This window comes from Vicia villosa, linkage group LG5 (genome assembly GCF_029867415.1).
Source record: "Vicia villosa cultivar HV-30 ecotype Madison, WI linkage group LG5, Vvil1.0, whole genome shotgun sequence".
Taxonomy (NCBI): Eukaryota; Viridiplantae; Streptophyta; class Magnoliopsida; order Fabales; family Fabaceae; genus Vicia; species Vicia villosa.
Genome location: NC_081184.1, coordinates 40,190,381 through 40,211,024, shown reverse-complemented (window position 1 = coordinate 40,211,024; position 20,644 = coordinate 40,190,381). Strand labels below are relative to the sequence as shown.

General features: G+C 39.1%; 1 protein-coding gene across 1 annotated transcript; it reads left to right on the top strand.

Moving 5' to 3' along the window:
• The first annotated feature begins 18,372 nt into the window (after positions 1 to 18,372).
• LOC131604552 (putative Myb family transcription factor At1g14600) lies at positions 18,373 to 19,508 on the top strand. The gene is made up of 2 exons (XM_058876985.1): positions 18,373 to 18,597; positions 18,738 to 19,508. Exons 1-2 carry the CDS (start codon positions 18,373 to 18,375, stop codon positions 19,506 to 19,508), a joined length of 996 nt encoding a protein of 331 aa, XP_058732968.1.
• The last annotated feature ends 1,136 nt before the right edge of the window (positions 19,509 to 20,644 follow it).

The following is a 20,644-nucleotide window of genomic DNA, read 5'->3' as shown; positions in this document are numbered from 1 at the left end:
TGGAAAATTAGACTGTTCAGGAGTGCCAAATTTAGAAGGTGTTTTGTTGGTCAAGGGCCTGACAGCTAACCTCATAAGCATCAGTCAACTATGTGACCAAGGATACCAAGTCAACTTCACTAAAGCTGAGTGTGTGGTTACTAATAAAGAAAAGGAAGTAGTAATGAGGGGTGTCAGATCCAAAGATAACTGCTACTTGTGGGTGTCTCATGAATCCAGCTACTCTACTGTTTGTTCTAAAGAAGAAGAAGCAAAGCTGTGGCACCAAAAACTTGGTCACCTTCATCTAAGAGGTATGAAAAGAATTATTTCTCTGGAAGCTGTAAGAGGAATTCCTAAGCTACAAATTGATGAAGGAAAAATATGTGGTGAATGTCAGGTAGGAAAATAAACCAGGATGTCACATCCAAAGGTTAAACATTTGACTACTTCCAGAGTTCTTGAACTTCTACATATGGACTTGATGGGACCAATGCAAATAGAAAGTCTTGGAGGAAAGAAATATGCTTATGTGGTTGTGGATGACTACTCCAGGTACACTTGGGTGAACTTTATCAGAGAAAAGTCAGATGTGTTTGATGTTTTCAAGGACCTATGTCAAAGAATTCAAAGAGAAAAAGAAAATGGTGTTGTGAGAATTAGAAGTGATCACGGAAAGGAATTTGAGAATCAAAAGTTTGCTGAATTCTGCTCCTCTGAAGGAATACATCATGAATTCTCTTCCCCTATTAGTCCACAGCAAAATGGGGTTGTTGAAAGAAAGAATAGAACTATTCAAGAATCAGCAAGAGCCATGATCCATGCTAAGAATCTTCCTATTCACTTCTGGGCTGAAGCCATGAATACTGCTTGTTATGTCCATAATAGAGTTACCTTAAGAAAAGGAACCTCTACCACCCTATATGAGATCTGGAAGGGAAGAAAACCCACTGTCAAATACTTCCATGTGTTTGGTAGTAAGTGTTACATTCTTGCTGATAGAGATCACAGGAGGAAGATGGATCCCAAGAGTGATGAAGGAATCTTTCTGGGCTACTCTACAAACAGTAGAGCTTATAGAGTATTCAACTCAAGAACCAAAATAATAATGGAATCCATAAATGTTGTGGTTGATGATGTTCACAATCAAGCAGATGTCACAGAAGATGTCGGAACATTCTGGGATTTTACAGCAGACGGTTCTACAAGAGAAGATGATTGCAGTCCCACTATCACAGAAGCTGAGACTGAACCTCCTAACAAGAGTACCTCTATAAGAATTCAGAAAGATCATCCTAAAGATCTTATTATAGGAGATCTCAACAGTGGAGTTATTACAAGGTCAAGAGAAGTTGTCTCAAACTCTTGTTTTGTGTCAAAAATTGAACCTAAAAATGTCAAGGAAGCATTAACAGATGAGTTCTGGATTAATGCCATGCAGGAAGAATTAGGTCAGTTTGAAAGAAATGAAGTATGGGAGCTGGTACCAAGACCTAAAGGTACTAATGTCATTGGAACTAAATGGGTTTACAAGAACAAGTCAGATGAACAGGGAACTGTTATCAGAAACAAAGCAAGGCTAGTTGCTCAAGGATACACCCAAGTTGAAGGAATTGACTTTGATGAAACCTTTGCTCCTGTTGCCAGACTTGAGTCAATTAGGCTGTTGTTAGGGATTGCGTGTATTCTGAAATTCAAACTATACCAGATGGATGTGAAGAGTGCTTTCTTGAATGGATATTTGAATGAGGAAGTCTATGTCGAACAACCTAAAGGTTTTGCAAATCCAAACCACCCTGATCATGTATACAAATTAAGAAAAGCTCTTTACGGTCTGAAACAAGCCCCCAGAGCTTGGTATGAGAGACTAACTGAGTTTCTTACTAGCAATGGATACAGGAAAGGAGGGATAGATAAAACTCTTTTTGTTAAAGATGAAGGAGGGAAGATTCTGATAGCTCAAATCTATGTGGATGATATTGTATTTGGTGGGATGTCAGACAAGATGACTAGACATTTTGTTGATCAGATGCAATCTGAATTTGAAATGAGTCTAGTTGGAGAATTAACCTATTTTCTTGGGCTGCAAATCAAACAGATGGAAGACTCAATCTTTCTCTCTCAAAGCAAGTACGCTAGAAACATCGTCAAAAAGTTTGGAATGGAAAATGCTTCTCACAAAAGGACACCAGCACCTACCCATTTGAAGCTGTCTAAAGATGAAAAGGGAACCAGTGTTGATCAAAGTCTATACAGAAGCATGATAGGAAGTCTGTTGTATCTTACAGCCAGTAGACCTGATATTGCCTTTGCTGTTGGGGTATGTGCTAGGTATCAAGCAGAACCCAAAACCAGCCATATCAATCAAGTCAAGAGGATCCTGAAATATGTGAATGGTACTTGTGAATATGGAATGCTTTACTCTCATGGGTGTGAACCTATTCTCACTGGATATTGTGATGCAGACTGGGCAGGAAGTGCTGATGACAGAAAAAGTACTTCAGGAGGGTTTTTCTTCTTGGGTAATAATCTTATTTCATGGTTCAGCAAGAAACAAAATTGTGTGTCCCTGTCCACTGCAGAGGCAGAATACATTGCAGCAGGAAGTAGTTGCTCTCAGCTTGTTTGGATGAAACAAATGTTAACAGAATACAATGTCACACAAGATGTCATGACATTATATTGTGACAATTTAAGTGCCATCAACATTTCAAAGAATCCCATTCAGCATAGCAGGACCAAGCACATTGATATTAGACATCATTACATTAGAGATCTTGTTGAAGATAAAACAATTGTCTTGGAACATGTTGCTACAAATCTTCAACTAGCTGATATTTTCACAAAAGCCTTGGATGCAAATCAATTTGAAAATCTAAGAAGCAAACTGGGCATTTGTCTTTGTGAAGGATTATAGCAATTAATTGGGTGTGCGACCAACACTATAGCTCACTTGAATGTCAAGTATACTCTGCTGATGGTGGTGATGATCATACTGTTGGTTGTGATGGCTGATGAGGTTAAGGATGCTGATGCCCGGACTAGTAGTTCCAGTGAAGTGGAAATGAGTAAGGAGGATACTGAAGATACTGCTGGTTCTGAAGTGAAAATCTTTATCTGTTGTTTGGCTCCTTTTGTGGCTAGAAAGGGGGAGAAGTGAAAGTGATAGATGATGACTTGGTTGTTGCTGGTTGTTTGCTGTAATTGTTTCTCTGTGTTACTTTTGGTTCCTTGGATGTACTATGATTAATCAAGCAGGATGTTGTTGGCTGACAGAATTTATTTCTCTGGATTCTTGTTTCTATTGGCTGCTGTGCGTAATCTCTGATGGTATCATCTATTATTGTTTTAGCCAAAAATTCGCCAAAGGGGGAGTTTGTAGATGTTATTGATTGGCTGTATTTTTTGGTAAAACAAATAGTGTCTGTATCATGTCAAACCTGGTGTCATGATATGCATTATTTTTGAAGTTTTTCTTGTGCAGGCTTTTACCTGATGTCAAGACCGATGTCATGACATCCGAAGCTGCTGTGTTTTATTATGTTCTCAGGATGGTTGTTTGATCTGTTAAGACTTTGCGCGCCTCTTTTGGAAACTTTGGATATTGATTTGTTTCAGAACAACGTTCTGCGATGTTTATTCATAGGATCTTTATTTTATGGAAATGGTTTTAAATTGGTTTAAAACTAATATTGGATCCAAGGCCCAGCGGCTGCAAGGTTATTTATAACATTTGAAGAAGCTGCTGTACTATGTGGTTTTTAGGGTTTGCCGTCAAGAAGTTGGTTGTGTTTTTCGTTTGTGTTGTAGTTTTCTTGTAAGCCAAACAATCATGATGATGATTGTCTTGGTCTAGGTGTTTTTGTTTTTGAGTTGTAAGAAGTACTCAAAGCTTTTAAGCAAGAGTACCATTGTACTTGATCAAAGCTTTTAAGCAAGATCAAGTTGTGTTTTGAAGAGTGTCTTCTTTTGTTTTTCATCTGTTAGTTCTTCATCACTGCTGTGATTGAGGGGGAGTGAGTAGGAGCTCTGGTCTAGCGGTTTAGATTGAAGTTGCATTGGGTAGATATTAAGTGAAAGGCGTAATATTGAGTTGTATTACCTTGAATTAATATTACTTATAGTGGACTTCCTCCCTGCACTACAACACGCTGGGGCTTTAAAAGCGCTTTTTTTGGGCTTTAAAAGCGCTTAAAAGCGCTGTGAAAGCCAGCGCTGGCGTAGGTAACAAAAGCGCTTCTGAAAGCGCTCTCGTAGACCCCCCCTATAAGAGCGCTTTTCTGGAAAAAGCGCTCTTGTAGGCCCCCCTTTAAGAGCGCTTTTCAAGAAAAAGCGCTCTGGTAGGCACCCCTATAAGAGCGCTTTTTTCAAAAGCGCTTTCGTATGTTGCGTTTTTTTTTTTTTTTTTTTTATGCTTTTTATTATTTCTAAACCTGCACTTTTGGCAGCAATATTTTAGAACCTGTAATTTACTATTTTTTGGCAGTATTTTTTCATGAACCTATAATTTATCATTTCAAATCGATATATACTATTATAATCGATATCGATTATATACAAAAAAGTATTATATTATATACCATTAATGTAAATCAAAATACATATATACATATTTATAAACCAAAACAACTAAACCAATTCACATATTTCTAAACCAAAACAACTAAATGGGAAACAACTTCCGAGTTCTTATGCAGCCAATGTACGCTTCCTGTATTATCTGGAGCTATGTTGTATTGATGCTTTAGTGGAGAACCAGTAGTCACCTGAGCTATGTTGTATTGTGTCACAGAATATGAATCAAATAACTGTACCCCGAACGATCCTGCCACAGAAGACTTAGCTTCGGGGTACATTACTTGATTCTTATTCTGTGGAACATAATCGGCAGGGGCACATTGTGTTCTATCCTTTACCAGTCCATCCACTGTTTGAAGCTCAACCTACAATAGAAAAACGTGATTATTTACACAACATTCACATTCTCAATATTTTCTCTATCAACCAAAAATTTCCTCATCTCCGAACAAAAGACAAAATAGTTAATAAAAATAGTGCTATACCAGAACAGAAACCAATTTATAAGAAATCAATTAACAACCACATGCACATAAAAATAGTTTTTGATAAAAGAACAAGTCAATTGAGCCAACAACCAAAAACCCTAAAAAAAATCAGCCGTAGAGCCGTAGAGCCAACAACCAGAAACCCTAAAAAAAATCAGCCGTAGAGCCGTAGAGCCAACAACCAAAAACCCTAAAAAAAATTCTGTTCATCATCTTCGAAAAACCTCTCCAGAAACTGTAAATACATTGTTCATATTCATCCAACAACAATCACAATACACAGCCGCAAACACTAACCAAAACCCTAATTGTTCATCTTTCTCATACACGCAAACCATTCATCAGAAACAAAACCATTCACAAATCATCATCAAACATAACCAGACAAACATTCATCAAACCCAAACATTTGTTCATCACTTTCCTAATCAAACAAACCCTTCAGAAATTTGAGAGAGGAAGAGAGAATAAGAAATAAACTCAGAAAGGTCTCACCCGGTTTTGGTTTGTAGATTCAGAATCGAAACCGAACTCAGCAACAACACGAACCTCAACTCACCATAAACTCGTGTGTTTTGGATCTGAAAGGAAGAAGAACGGCGGAGGTTGCTCGTGGTGGCTGGCGACGGAGGGACGAACGGTGGTGGCTGGCGACGGAGGGACGAACGATGGTGGCTGTGGCTGGCGACGACGGAGGCTGTGGCTGCAGAGAAAGTGAGAAACAGTAAATAAAAAGAAAACGAAAGAGAGAAAGTGAGAAAGTGAAAGCGTGTTTTTGTTTTTAACTTTTACTAATAAAGGCTACTAAAGCGCTTCTGAAAAGCGCTCTCATAGCCTGGTCTATACCAGCGCTTTTTAGCAAAAAGCGCTCTCATTAAACCCCCCTATAGCAGCACTTTGAAAAGCGCTCTCATACCCCCCCCTTACCAAAGCGCTTTTCAAAAGCGCTCTCATACCCCCCCCTTACCAAAGCGCTTTTCAAAAGCGCTCTCATACACCCCCCCTACCACAGCGCTTTTCAGAAGCGCTCTCATACCCCCCCCCTTTAAGAGCGCTTTTTTAGCGTGTTTTTTTATTTTGTTTTTAGTGCAACCTATAAGAGCGCTTTTTACTAGAAGCGCTTTAGTAGGGGTGCTGTTAAAGATTAAATTTGGCGTAGTGCTGGCTTGGTAGCCCCCAGATGTAGGTGTGTTTGCACCGAACTGGGTTAACAATTTTCCTGTGTTGTTTTCTGTTTACACTTTGTTCATTTGTTTAAAAACATTCAGATAGTGATGTCGTGACATCCTGTAAGACATCACGTGTCTGAGTCCAGAATTTCAGGCAGATTGCTTGAAATACTCCGCAAAGAAGGAAGATTTGGAGAGATTGAAGAGGGCTTATGTAGGCAGAGTAAGAATCCCAGGTTCTGCTTATAACGTTCAAAATCACTTTGATATGGAGGGGTTGTTCGCTATCAAAGTTTCCCCAATGGGAGGTAATTTGTGTCTTCTTGAAGAGAGGGAAGAAGGATTCATGGAGGATTTGATTGGGGAGGGGGAGTCGTGGTGGAAAGACTGGTTCTTTGACATTAAGAAATGGAGCAGCGAGGATGTTGACGCATCAAGAGTTGTGTGGTTTAGGGTCTTTGGCGTTCCGGTACATGCATGGAATTCCGATTTCTTCGTGGCTTTAGGTAATCAGTTAGGATCTTTCATTTGCGTGGACGAACACACGGCGAAAGGAGTATGTTATGACGTTGCTCGGGTTATGGTGCGTGTCAAGCTTCTTGGTCTTTTGCCGGAGGTCTTGAAGGTCGAGATTGATGGCAACTTCTTTTCTTTGGTCCTGAGGGAAGACTCCTATGGTTCTCCGTTGTATCCGTCTGGAAATCATTTTCATTCTCCTTCCGTTTCCTCATCGTCGGATTCGGAGGAGTCGTGGTCGGTTAAGATGCAGGAAGATGCAGGCACGGTTTATAATGATGAATCCGATGACAGCATTCCACAATTTTCTTCTGATGAAGTGAATTCGAAGAAGTTTGATCCGGTTTTATCTGCCCCTTTTTGTTCTGATAATTTGATTTCTGTTGATTCTGTCACGTTACGAGCGACTACGGTGAAGAATCTTTCCCATCCTGATTCTTGTGCTATTCGTTCTGCTGCTGTCAAGAAGCTTCCTTTTCCAGCTGCTAATTCACTTGAGTTGGGCGGTTCTCCCGGAACCGCGGCTGTGTCTTCTCATGTTCGTGGTTCATTAGGTGGTTTTGATGAGGCTTTGGCCAAGGTGTTCAGCTCGAGGGACAACACCTCTTTGGCAAAGAAGAATTGTTGTGATGCGGTTATTGCGAAGAATACTGGTGAGTCTGTTTCTCGGTCCGCTCTTGTTGTGCTGCAGGACTCTCGGTTGGCAGATGAACAAGGTAATCCTGTTGTTCCTTTGTCTTTGTCGCAATCTGTTGTTGAATGTAGCCTAGCGAAACAGAATAATGTGTCTTTTGAGGAACCGTTGGTGAAGAGGCAGGAGGGTAAGAAATTGAAGTTGAAATGTTTGAAAGAATGGGGAGGAAAGAAGACAGGGGCTCAAAAAAGTTGTCAGCGTCGTGCTCAGTGCAATGGGGAAAGTGGGAGAGGTGGTGCGCATGGAGGAACTCAATCCAATTCTGTTGCTTCTAATGCTTGTTCGTCGGTTTGTTATGGTAGGCAATCGGAAGAATCCGATATCATTAGAAGTAATGGGAGGAACCGTAATTTTTTGGAGACGAATTTTAAGGATAAACTTATTGAAGCAATTATTGCTTTGGGTGTGGTTGAGGCGGAAGGGAAAGGGAAGCTGGAAAGTAGAATTGTGATGTTGGAAGACATTGGAGGTAGGAAAAAGGAGGTAGAGAAGGAGTCTTTAAAGAAGTTGTCATGATTATTGGTAGCTTCAATATTAGAGGGGGTATGAACGCGGTGAAGAGGAAGAGGATTAGCGCGATCATAAAAAAAGGGAAGGCGGATATTTTTATGATCCAAGAATCTAAGATTCCTTGTTTGAAAGAAGATGTGGCCAAGAGTTTTTGGAGTAATGTAGATGTGGGTTATTCTTTCTCCAATGCGGAGGGTTTATCCTGAGGTTTAATTTTGTTGTGGAAGGTTGGAAATGTGGAGGTCATATCGAGCTTTAGAGGAGAAGGTTTCTTGGGCATTAAAGTTAAGTGGAAGGGAGGGTTATATTACATTGCCAATGTGTATTCTTCTTGTGAGTTTTATAAAAAGAAGATGTTGTGGAGAAGCTTATTAAATTTGAAGGATAAATTCAAGGATGGAGAGTGGATCATAGGTGGAGATTTCAATGCTATTAAAGATAGATCGGAAAGGAAAGGGAGATCGAGGGTGATAAATCATACCGAGTTGGATTCTTTTGCGGAGTTTATTCACAAAAGTGCTTTGGTAGATTGTTCGTGTAAAGGTAAGAAATTTACGTGGTATAGTGGTGATGGAAAATCGATGAGTAGAATTGATAAAATTTTGGTGTCGGTTAATGTTATGAATCGTTGGAGGGTTGTTGGTCAATTGGTTGGTGATAGGTACATTTCGGACCATTGTCCGGTTTGGCTAGTGGCGGACAACGATAATTGGGGTCCTAAACCGTTCAAGTTCAATAATGAGTGGTTTTCCTTTGATTCTTTTTTACCTTTTGTTGAGAAAGAATGGAGAGGTTTTCACATTGTAGGAAGAGGAGATTTTGTTCTTAAAGAGAAACTTAGACTCCTAAAGGATAAACTTAGGAGGTGGAATGAGGAAGTGTTTGGTAGAGTCGACTTGGAAGTAGAGGAGGGGGTCCGGGAGTTAAATGTGGCCGATTTGTTGTTAGAAGAGGAGGATGACATTTCCTTGGAGGAGAATTTGGGAAGGAGGAAAGAAGCTTCTCGTAGAATTTGGAGATACTTGAAACTTAAAGAAAATATGATTCTTCAAAAAGCTAGATTGAAGTGGATGAAAGAGGGTGACTCTAATAGTTCTTTTTTCCATAAAGTGATGAAGGAAAAGAGGTGTTTTAATCACTTAGGTCCTATTCAAGTGGAGGGAGGGGTGGTGGAGTCGGTGGAACTTGTGAGAGAGGAGGTTTGGGATCATTTTAGGCAAAAGTTCTTGGAAGAGGAGGTTAGTAGGCCGGTTTTGGAGTGGATCCCATTTAAGCGCATTTCGGAAGAATTATCTTCGGAGATCGAAAAACCTTTTTCGGAGAATGAAATTCGGGAGGCTATTTGGAGTTGTGGGGTTGATAAAAGTCCGGGTCCGGACGGTTACACTTTCCTCTTTATTAAGAAATGTTGGTTCTTTTTAAAAGAAGATTTCCTTCATTACTTCGAGTTCTTCTACACGGGTAATGTTCTTTCCAAGGCTATTACTTCCTCTTTTTTGACTTTGATTCCGAAAACTTTAAATCCTTTAAAGTTGGAGGAATATAGACTGATTTATTTAGTAGGTTGTATGTATAAAGCGGTTGCTAAGCTTTTGGCGGGACGGCTTAAAGGTGTGATCGGGGAAATTGTTTCACCGTGTCAAAGTGCGTTTGTCCCCGGTAGACAATTGTTGGATGGAGTGTTGGTGGCTAATGAAGTGGTGGATTATGTGAGAAAGGAGGGTAAGAATTGTTTGTTATTTAAAGTTGATTTTGAGAAGGCCTATGTTAAGGTTAATTGGAACTTTTTGCGATATATCTTGATTAGAATGGGGTTTGGAAGGAAATGGCTTGTATGGATGGAATTATTGGTGTTTAATAGTAACATGTCGGTGCTTGTTAACGGTTGTCCCACTAAAGAATTTGGGGTGACTAAAGGATTGAGACAAGGAGATCCTCTCTCTCCTTTTCTTTTTGTTTTGGTGGCGGAAGGTCTTTCGGGGCTTGTGAGAAAATCCATCGAAGTGGGGGGATTTTGTAGTTTTGATATTAAGAGAGCTTGTTGGGTGGACTTGTTACAATTTGCGGATGACACTTTAATAGTGGGGGAGGGTTCTTGGAAGCATGTGTGGGCGGTGAAGGCCATTCTTAGAGCGTTTGAAATTGTATCGGGTCTTGGCATTAATTATCATAAGAGTAAGTTGATTGGTATTAATGTTAGTAATTATTTCTTGGAGGCGGCGGCTAATTTTTTATCTTGTAAGGTGGAGGATAGTAGCTTTCTTTTTCTTGGCTTTCCTATTGGAAAAGATCCTAGGAAGGAAACAACGTGGACTTCTATGATCGAGAAGTTGAAAAAGAGGTTGGAAGAATCGGTTCCTAAACATTGGGGGAAGGTTAACTCTATTGAAGTCTATCCTTAGTTCTTTAACCATTTTCATGATGTCTTTTTACAAGACGCCTTCGAAAGTGGCGAAAAAAATCACAAGTTTACAAAGTAATTTTTTGTGGGGAGGGTTGGATGATAAAAGGAAAATTCATTGGGTGAGTTGGAAAAAAATTAACTTACCGTTGGATGTGGGCGGTTTGGGGGTGAAGAACATAACGACCTTCAATTTAGCTCTTCTTAACAAATGGAGGTGGAGGATTCTTAATGAGAAGGACTCGTTATGGTATAAAGTGTTGAAAGCCCGGTATGGGGATTTATCTTCTAAAGTGTTTAGTGGAGGTAATTGCACAAAATACTCTTCTTTTTCTTTTTGGTGGAATGATATTGTTAATATTGGTAAAGATTTTGATAAGGATCCTTTAGTTAAGTGTTGTATATTTGATGTTCATAATGGTTTTACAACTCCTTTTTGGGAATCTTGTTGGTTGGGAGAGGAGGCCTTGAAGGATGTTTTTCCGGATTTATTTGAAGCATCTTGTCTTAAAGGAGTGGCGGTAGGGGCGATGGGAGGATGGATCGATGGTTCTTGGAAATGGGGTGATTTTGGTTTAGTTCCGGATATTTTGAATAATGAGTTTTTTAGAGATAGTCTTGCCATGCTTCTTGTCCGATTGGATCTTCATGGGGGGCCGAAGGAAGGAGAGGGGGCGGACATTGTTTCTTGGATTTCCACTAATGACACCATCTTCTCGGCGGCTTCGTGCTACCATCTTTTCATGAAAGATGTTATCCCGTATGGTCCCGTAAACAAGCACGATGTTATTTTTGGTATCATTTGGAAATCAGATTTACCTTTCAAGATTAAGGTTTTTGGATGGAGATTATTCCTTGATAGACTTTCAACAAAGGATCTCTTGGCGTTTAGAGGTATTTTTTTCTCTCTCGATAACCTTAAGTGTATATTTTGTGGTCTTGATTTTGAAAGTAGGAATCATTCCTTTTTTGAGTGTCACATCGTTAAGGGGATTTGGTCCGAAATAGCCATATGGGTGGGCAAATTGGATAGAGTGGAGGAGGATTATTTGTCTTCTTTTATGGATTGGCATTCGTTTTTCCAGACAAAAAAGGTGAAGCACAATAAGGCGGATGTTGTTTGGTTAGCATCTACGTGGTCTATTTGGTTGGTTAGAAACGGTGTGTGCTTTCGGGAAGTTGGTTGGAGCTTAAACGATATGGTTTGGAACATTAAGTCGTTGGCTTGGAAGTGGTCTTTTTGCGGTAAAATTACCCATCCCAATTATTCTTTCTATGAGTTTTGTAAAGATCCCATTTCTTTTCTCTTGTAGGCTAATTGGTGGGTAATTTTCTTTTTTGTCGGGTTTTTCGCCCGTGTCTCGTGTAAAAAGGTTGGAGAACCCTCAGTTCTCCCTTTAATATATTCCTTGCTTACACAAAAAAAAAAGTGAGATCCGATTGATATGTTAATAATAAATTAATAGAGAAATTAATAAACTTATTTAGGTATAATAATAATAATAATAATAATAATAATAATAATAATAATAATAATAATAATAATAATAATAATAATAATAATAATAATAATAATAATAAAGTGAGAAACATGACATAGTACTTTTATTCTTGATCATTTTCATTACTTTTTGTTAATTCTTAATTTTAGTTTTGTTGGAGATAGATGATTAAAAGATTAATGTTACTGTATATTTTCTTGCATCAAATACTGAACATGGCGATTTCCGGCAACCCTTTTCTGCTCTTTGGCTTTTTCAGTTAGGTTTAGGTGGAGGCTTTACTCAGGGATTTCATAAGCACTTCGTCTTCGGTTTAAATTCCTGTTCTTAGGAACAGGGACCTTGGCGAGGGGCTTATTTAGAGATCTTTGCTTAGGGTTCTTCATCGGCCGCCTGACTATTTTGCTTGCTTATGGCCGGAATCGGAGTTGAGGGGAAATGGAATACTGTGAAAAAGAAACATTTTAGAGAGTGGGTTCCAAAATGGGATGTATTTTCTAAGGGAAAGTGGAAGGAGGATGTTAAACTTGAGACGATTTTTGTTTCCCATTTCCCGGATAGATGTGAGGCTAGGGATTTGTTTCAGGTTTTCGGGTGTATTGGGGAGATCGCTGAGGTGGCTATTTCACCAAAGAGGAACAAGGTGGGGAAACGCTTTGGCTTCGCGAGATTCGCTGAGGTTGCCGACGCGCGTCTGCTGGCGGTGAAAGTCGACAACGTTGTGTTCGATGGGACTAAAATTCATGCTAATGTCCCTAGATTTGCAAGGGGTTCTTCGAGCTCTCATCCCAATAATTCGAATAGTGAAGGCTTTCAGCCAAGGTTTCATGGAGGCCAAGTTTTTAAAGGGAAGAACACTTTCAGGTTGTCCGAGGCGGGGCGGAGAGATATGCGTTCTTTTGTAGATGTCGTGGCTGAGAGATGCACGGTTTCTAAGGGTGTGGAGAAGAAGCTGATTCCCTTGGCTTTCAATTCGAAGGAAGAAGACAGAATCAAGCTTGCAAATTCTTTGGTGGGTACGCTTCGTATTCCGGGTACGGGCGAGGGGATCCAAAGGCAGTTGGAGAGAGCGGGTTTTTTCGCTATTAAGGTGATACCATTAGGGGCTTCTATGTGTCTGTTGGAAGAGATGGAGGTTGGTGCTTTGGCCGATTTTTTGAAGGAGGGGGAGGATTGGTGGCGGGACTGGTTTTCTGAGATCTCTGCGTGGAAGAAGGAAGATGTTGATCCGTTCAGAACAGTTTGGCTATGTTTCTGGGGAATTCCGGTTGTTGTTTGGAATCAGGCTTTTTTTCAATCTCTGGCTGAAGTGTGGGGATCTTTGATTTGCGTTGACGCCGCAACGGCAAATCGCACATCGATGGACAGCGCCAGAATTCAGTTGAAAGTGGACATTGGAGTGGATTTTCCGAAGTCTATGGATGTGTTGATTGACGGCAGTTGTTACTCTTTGGCGGTTCAAGTCGAAACATCTCACAAATGTTGCTGTTCAGGTACCTATAATTCCCCATCTTCTATTTCTGCTAATTCAGACTCGATTAGCTCTGAAGGTTTTGGGTCTGAAGATTACTGTGGATTAGAGGATGAATCTGTGGATAGTATTGAAGCTTTCTCTAGCGCGGTAAAGGTGGCTGAACCGGTTCTTGAACCGGCCAAAGGTGTTGAGGTAGGCAATGGTGGTGTCTGTTCTAGTAAGAATTCTGGTCAGGACCTACAGGGAGTTTCTTCGGGCTCGTTTGTCCCAAATTCTGTTGTGGGTTTCTCTGCCGGTTGTTTTGATGAGGCGGTGAAATCGGTAGGCAAGGATAATTTATTGGAAGATAACAGTCCTCAGGATGTTGGTGATGACAGTTTGTTTGTGACGGGTAAGGAGCCGGAGGTGGGTGGTAAGGCAGAGGGGGGTGTGGTGGCTAATAATGCCGTTTCGGTGATGAGGATTGAGGGTGTTCGGGTGGCTGGAGGATGTAGGGGCAGTTTCTTGGATTCTAGTTGCCTTGGTGGAGTTTCTAAGAAGAAAGTGTTATGTCCTAAAAATGTCAAGTTTAAAAATTTGATGGAATTAGGAGCAGGGAGTTGTTTGAAAAGGAAGAAAAGCCTCAAATGTAGAATTAAGAAGAAAGCTACTGGGAGTTATATTAAGAAGGTTAAGGGAGGCAGTGTCTCATTATCGGTGGAGGATAATCGCTTGGCGTCGGATTTTCTTCAGAGCGGGTGTGATATAATTTGTTATGAGAATCTATCGGATAATGAGGTGATTGGCCTTAATAACTCTAAACAGTGGGAGAAGACAAACAAAGACGACGATGGCAAAATGCGTTTAGCTTTCGAAGAATTGGGAATGTCTAACTTGAAAGATCGGTTTTGTCAATCCATTAATAAGGGGGTGTTGGAAGCGGAAAAGCAATTGAATGGGGTATCAAGGAAGGAGATATCTACACCGTCTTTATGATTATTGGAACTTTTAATATTAGGGGGGGAGGAAACTCTCTTAAGAGGAGAAGAATTAGCTCTATTATTAAGAAGGGCGAGGCGGACATTTTTTTGATCCAAGAAACGAAAATTTCTAGTATGGAGGATTTCATGGTTAGTGGTTTGTGGAATCACTCGGATGTGGGGTTTTCTTTTTCGAATTTGATCGGAAGGTCGGGAGGGATTTTAACTCTTTGGAGGAAAGACAAGATGGATGTTCTTCACAGCTTTAAAGGAGAGGGGTTTTTAGGGATAAAGGTGGAGTGGAAGGAAAAGTACTATTATGTGGTGAACATTTACTCTTCTTGTGTTCTCCAAAAGAAGAAGGATTTATGGGACAATTTGTTAAAGTTGAAAAATTCCTTTTCGGATGGGGAGTGGATATTTGGTGGAGACTTTAACGCGACTAAAAGCTCTCATGAAAGGAAAGGTAGATCGATCACGGAGGTGGAGTCCGGTTCGGAACTTTTTGCAAAGTTTATTGAAAATAGTGGTTTGGTGGATGTACCTTGTAAAGGGAAGAAGTTTACGTGGTATAGTGGAGATGGTAGATCTATGAGTAGGATTGATCGTTTCCTAGTGTCGAATAATATCATTAATAGTTGGGGAGTTGTTGGTCAATTGGTTGGGAATCGAGATATTTCGGATCATTGCCCGGTGTGGTTAGTGGTGGAAAATTATAATTGGGGGCCAAAACCTTTTAAATTCAACAACGAATGGTTTACCTTTAGTTCTTTTCTTCCTTTTGTTGAAAAGGAATGGAAAGACATGGAGGTGGAAGGAAGAGGGGATTATGTTCTTAAAGAGAAACTCGCCCGAATTAAAGAGAGACTAAAGTGGTGGAACAAGAATGTTTTTGGTAGAATTGATTTGGAAGTGGAGGAGGGTGTTAGAGTTATTAATGAGGAGGACTCTAGATTGGAAGATGCAACGGAGGATTTGATTGGAGAATCTCTTTTGGGTAGGAAAGAAGCTAATAAGAGATTTTGGTTGAATTTGATGATTAAGGAGAACATGCTTGTCCAAAAGTCTAGGCTTAAATGGCTTAATGATGGAGACTCCAATAGCGGTTTCTTTCATAAGGTGGTTAAGGAAAGGAGAAGAATAAATCACTTAGGCCCGATTGTTACGCAAGGAGGTTTGGTGGAGGAGGTGGAGGAAGTGAGGGAGGAAGTTTGGAAACATTTCTCTAGTAAATTTTTGGAAGAGGATTCGGATAGAATTCTTTTGGACGGTATTTATTTTAATAGCATTTCTCATGATGAAGGTGATTTTCTTGAAAGGCCTTTTCAAGAGGAGGAAATTAAAGAAGCGATAGATGGTTGTGGTGTTTCTAAGAGTCCGGGCCCGGATGGATTCTCTTTCTTGTTTATTAAGAAATGTTGGAGTTTCATCAAGGAGGATTTTTTGAATTATCTTCATTATTTTCATTCCGGTGGTTTTATCTCTAAGGCGGTAACTTCTTCTTTCTTGACTTTGATTCCTAAGTCTTCTTGTCCGGTTTCTTTGGATGATTATAGGCCTATTTGTTTGGTGGGATGTATGTACAAGGTGGTTTCAAAGATTTTAGCGGGTAGATTGAAAAAGGTTCTTAATTCCATTGTCTCTCCTTGCCAAAGCGCCTTTGTCCCGAATAGGCTTCTTCTTGATGGAGTGTTGATTGCTAATGAAGTGATGGATTTTGCGAAGAAAGAGGGTAGAGGTTGTCTTTTATTTAAGGTGGATTTTGAGAAGGCTTACGACAAGGTTTCTTGGAATTTTCTTAGATATATGTTAAAAAGAATGGGGTTTGGTGAAAAGTGGCGGAAGTGGATGGAAAGGTTAGTGTTTCATAGCAACATGTCCGTCTTGGTTAATGGGTGTCCGACGAAGGAGTTTTGTGTTGAGAAAGGTTTAAGACAAGGTGATCCATTATCTCCTTTTCTTTTTGTTCTTATTGCCGAAGGTCTCTCGGGTCTTGTTCGGAAGTCGGTTGATAATGGGATTTTTAAAGGTGTGGATTTTAATGGGAATTGTAGTGTCGATATCCTTCAATTTGCGGATGATACTTTATTGGTAGGTGAGGGAAGTTGGAATCAAGTTTGGGCGATTAAAGTGGTTTTGAAGGCTTTTGAGATGGTTTCCGGCCTTGGAATCAATTACCATAAAAGTAACTTGATTGGGCTAAATGTGTCGAGCAATTTTCTTGAAGCCGCCGCTTATGTGCTTTCTTGCAAAGTGGAGGAAAGTTCGTTTCTTTTTCTCGGGATTAACATTGGGTGTAATCCTAGGAAATACGCTTCTTGGATACCTCTCTTAACTAAGATAAAGAAGCGTCTTGTGGGGTGGAAGAACCGTTTTCTTAGTTTAGGAGGTAGAATAACACTTTTAAGATCTATCTTAGGATCTCTTGCCATTTTCACCATGTCTTTTTACAAGATGCCGTTAAGGGTGGCGAAAGAGATCTCTAGTTTGCAAAGTAATTTTCTTTGGGGAGGGGCGGGGGAGGATAACAAAAAGCGTATTCATTGGGTTAGTTGGAGGAATGTTTGTTTACCGGTAGAATATGGAGGTCTTGCTTTAAAGAATATCTCCGACTTTAATTTGGCTCTCCTTAGCAAATGGAGGTGGAGAATTCTAAAGGGAGAGAACTCGCTTTGGTATAATTTGTTGAAAGCGCGTTACGGGGATGCATCCATGAAGAGCTTTTGTGGAGGTAAGTCTTCTTTACATTCCTCTCTTAATTCTTCTCTTTTTTCTTCTTCTTCATCTTCTTCTTCTTTTTGGTGGAAAGATTTTCTTTCGATTGGTGGTGTCGAGGGGGAGGATCCTTTTTCCGCCCATTGTGTGTTTAGAGTGGGGAATGGGTTTTCAACTCCGTTTTGGGAGGCTAAATGGAGGAATGAAAAGAGTTTGAAAGAGGAGTATCCGGAATTTTTCTCTCTCTCTTCTTTGAAAAATGTTTCCGTGGCGTGTATGGGAGGTTGGAATAATGGCATTTGGGAATGGGGAAATTGTGGCATTTTGGATAATCAATTATCTAGTATTTTTTTGAGATCGAAGTGGGAATTATTCCGGAATGCTATGGTGGGGTACGAACCTTCATTGGTAGGAAAGGATGAGGTTGGTTGGAGTTATTCGGGGGACGGTATATTTTCCGTGGCTTCTTGCTATAGATTCTTAGTAAGTAAGCGTCTCCCTTTTGTTCCGTTTGAGAAGTTTAATGAGGTGCTATCGTTAATTTGGAAGTTGGAAGTGCCGTTCAAAATCAAAGCTTTTGGATGGAGGTTTTTTGTGAATAGACTTCCTTTTAAGGATTTACTTTTGGTTAGAGGTATAGTGTTGGATCCGGATAATTTAAAATGTGTTTTTTGCGGTATCGATCCGGAAAATCGGGAACACTCTTTCTTGAATTGTAAAGTGGTGGAGGTGGTTTGGAGGGATATTTCGGGTTGGATTGGGAAGCCTTGGACGGTAAGGGAAGAAGAGTGCAAAATGTGTTTCATGGATTGGTATGTTTTTTGTAAAAAGAAAAAAGTTAAAGCGGGTAAATTAGGAGTAGTGTGGTTAGCTACATTGTGGATTCTTTGGATTAGTAGGAATGGGTTTTGTTTCCGCAATGAAGGTTGGGATGTGAATAATACGTTGTGGAAGATTAAATCTTTGATTTGGAAATGGTCGTTTATTGGAGAAATTACCCACCCCATTTGTAGCTTTTACGAGTTTAACAAGGATCCGTTGTTATTCCTATCGTAATTCTAAATGGTTTGTAATTTCTTTTTGGCGGGTCTTTCCCGTTTATGTGTAATCAGATATTGAGAACATTTAGTTCTCCGTTTTATTGAAATCTTGCTTACACAAAAAAATGACATAGTACTTTTCAGGATATTTTGATTATAATAGTTACTTGATTTCGTTTAATAATGATTGTGTTCAGCAAATCTAAATGCAAAGATTGTATTCCGCAAATCTAAATGCAAGATTGAGACCGTTGAAGTGAATAAACATAACACTCACTAGTATATAAGAATAGTCTCACTACATAATATTACATTCACCTTCGCACTTGTATTCAATTTTCATAAATATGGCGGCAATGATTAACGGAATGGCTAAAAGGAAGAAACAACAAGATGACTCATTGTCGCATAACAAGAGGAAAGCACGTCGCATGGTTTGGTCTGATGATCTTCATGCAAAGTTTGTTGATGCTGTTAATGTACTTGGCATTGCAGAGGCTGTTCCGAGAAAAATAATAGCTTTAATGAATGTTGAAGGAATTACTACCTCTCATGTCGCTAGCCATCTTCAGGTATGTATATTCTTTATCATTCTTGATGAATGTTCTTCGCAAATCTTGATGATTCTTGATCAATGTTATTCGAAATCTTGACGATTCTTGATGAATGTTCTTGATTAATTAATATTGTCTTTCACACTGTTGTGATGCAGAAATATAGACTCCGTATGAAAAAGGCTGTTGACAAGGTTCCTTCAACACTGATTCAGCCTGCTCAATCTCAATACATCAACATTCATCCATCATACAAGTTTCCTGCAAATCAAACCTCACCTTTATTCCTCCCTAACAAACTGGCTGTCCATCAATCTCACTCACAAATTTATTCTCCAACCGGTTTCAACATGAGTGGACCGAGTCCTTCAACACTAATTCAATCTCAGAATATCAACAACAGTTCGTCAATCCTCCATCCACCGCCGTCCATCTCCTTTCCTATATATCATCAAACCTCTACGTTTCCAACTCTTGTTAACCAATATACTACTCCACTCGACTTCCATGACAGTAGGGCTACTAACTTCCCTTTACAAATCTCAAATCATCCTTTCTTGTTTCAAATGAACTCACATGATGTTGCTGCTTCTTCAAAATGCACAAGCATTTGGGATTATGATTGGTATCAAAAATACATGAAAAGGGAGCCTCAGTTACTTCAATTTCCCCACAATTCCTTGCCGGTTTGGGAGACTTACAAAACAAGTCAAAATAGTCAAATGAAGAATTCACAGCAGGTACATAATGTAGAGCCAATTATTGTTGGATCATCTGCTTCTTTGGAAGACACAAACATCAATATTTCGGATTATAATCGGTGTGATGATGATAGTCTTATTGACTTTTCGGTTGAAGAAACAGATCCTAATTACTTTAGCGGATATTACAAAGATGCAGGGATGCATAGAAGAAGAGGATCTCATTAAGGCTTGAAGGTACTTTCAACAAGAGGATGTCACTAATGCTATGCAATCTGGCATTAGTATGTTGATTATACTTGATCAATCAACAATTATTTTAGTTTAGAGCATATTGTAACTATTATTTACAACTTATGTATGTTGCAGCCACTTTTGAGTTGATTACTATTTTGAATTTATTACATTCTTTGTTTCTTGTTTTAGTATTTGGAACTCTTGTTTATGAACTCTGAATATGCAGATTGACAATAATCATAACACAGTAACAGACATAAATATGGTTGTTTGCTAGTGCTACTCATGTTTTGAACCTTGATAAGTTAATCTATATAAGAATAATTTAAAAAGTATATAAGAATAGGAACCAACAAAACAGAATCAAATTAGTTGAAGTCTACTTAACACTTAAAACTTGCATGACCAAATAAATGCCTTGCTATTCAAGAAAGCAAGTGTACTGTTTCGATGCCTCATCACAAGTCCTATTTCATGGCTAACCTATGCTAATTCAAATCAAAATTAATTAATTTATTGAAAAATAATAGAATATTTAAAAGTATGGGAGCATTTGGAGATGGTACAATACTTTCTGTGTACATATGGTTTATGATTATATATTGTTGGTTAGTTACAAAATGAGCCGAATGAGCAGTTTTCTTGCAATAGATCTGTTTGCGTGGCTTATGATTATATATATAGTAATCTTGTTTTGTGTTATTTTCTTTTACACTATAAGAAAATTGACTTTTTGTGACACTCAAAAAGTGTCACTAAAAGTCAATAATCCCTAGGTAAAAATCTAGGAGACATTGAGTGACGCCCACCCCTAGCGTCAATTATAAGGGGGTGTAGTGCTACGGTATAATAAGTGTCACAATAGCTTCTAGCTACGGACAAATATTTACCTACAGTCTTAATGAATGTCACTATATCATAGATCAGTGTTACAAATATTTCTATTTTTACCTACAGTTTTTGTTTTAATAGGTGTCACTAGAACTCTGTTAAATAATATTTTTTATTTTACCAAAATATAATAAAATTATAAATTAGTTTTTTTATAATTGAAGAATATAATATTAAAATTCAATTACTCAGTAAAAAAATTTTACAATACATTTTCTATTATTTCAATTTAAATA

Coding starts and splice junctions, on each gene's coding strand:
- LOC131604552 (XM_058876985.1), top strand. CDS start 18,373: ATGGCGGCAATGATTAACGGAATGGCTAAAAGGAAGAAACAACAAGAT. Junction 18,598..18,737: donor ATGTCGCTAGCCATCTTCAG/GTATGTATATTC, acceptor GTTGTGATGCAG/AAATATAGACTCCGTATGAA.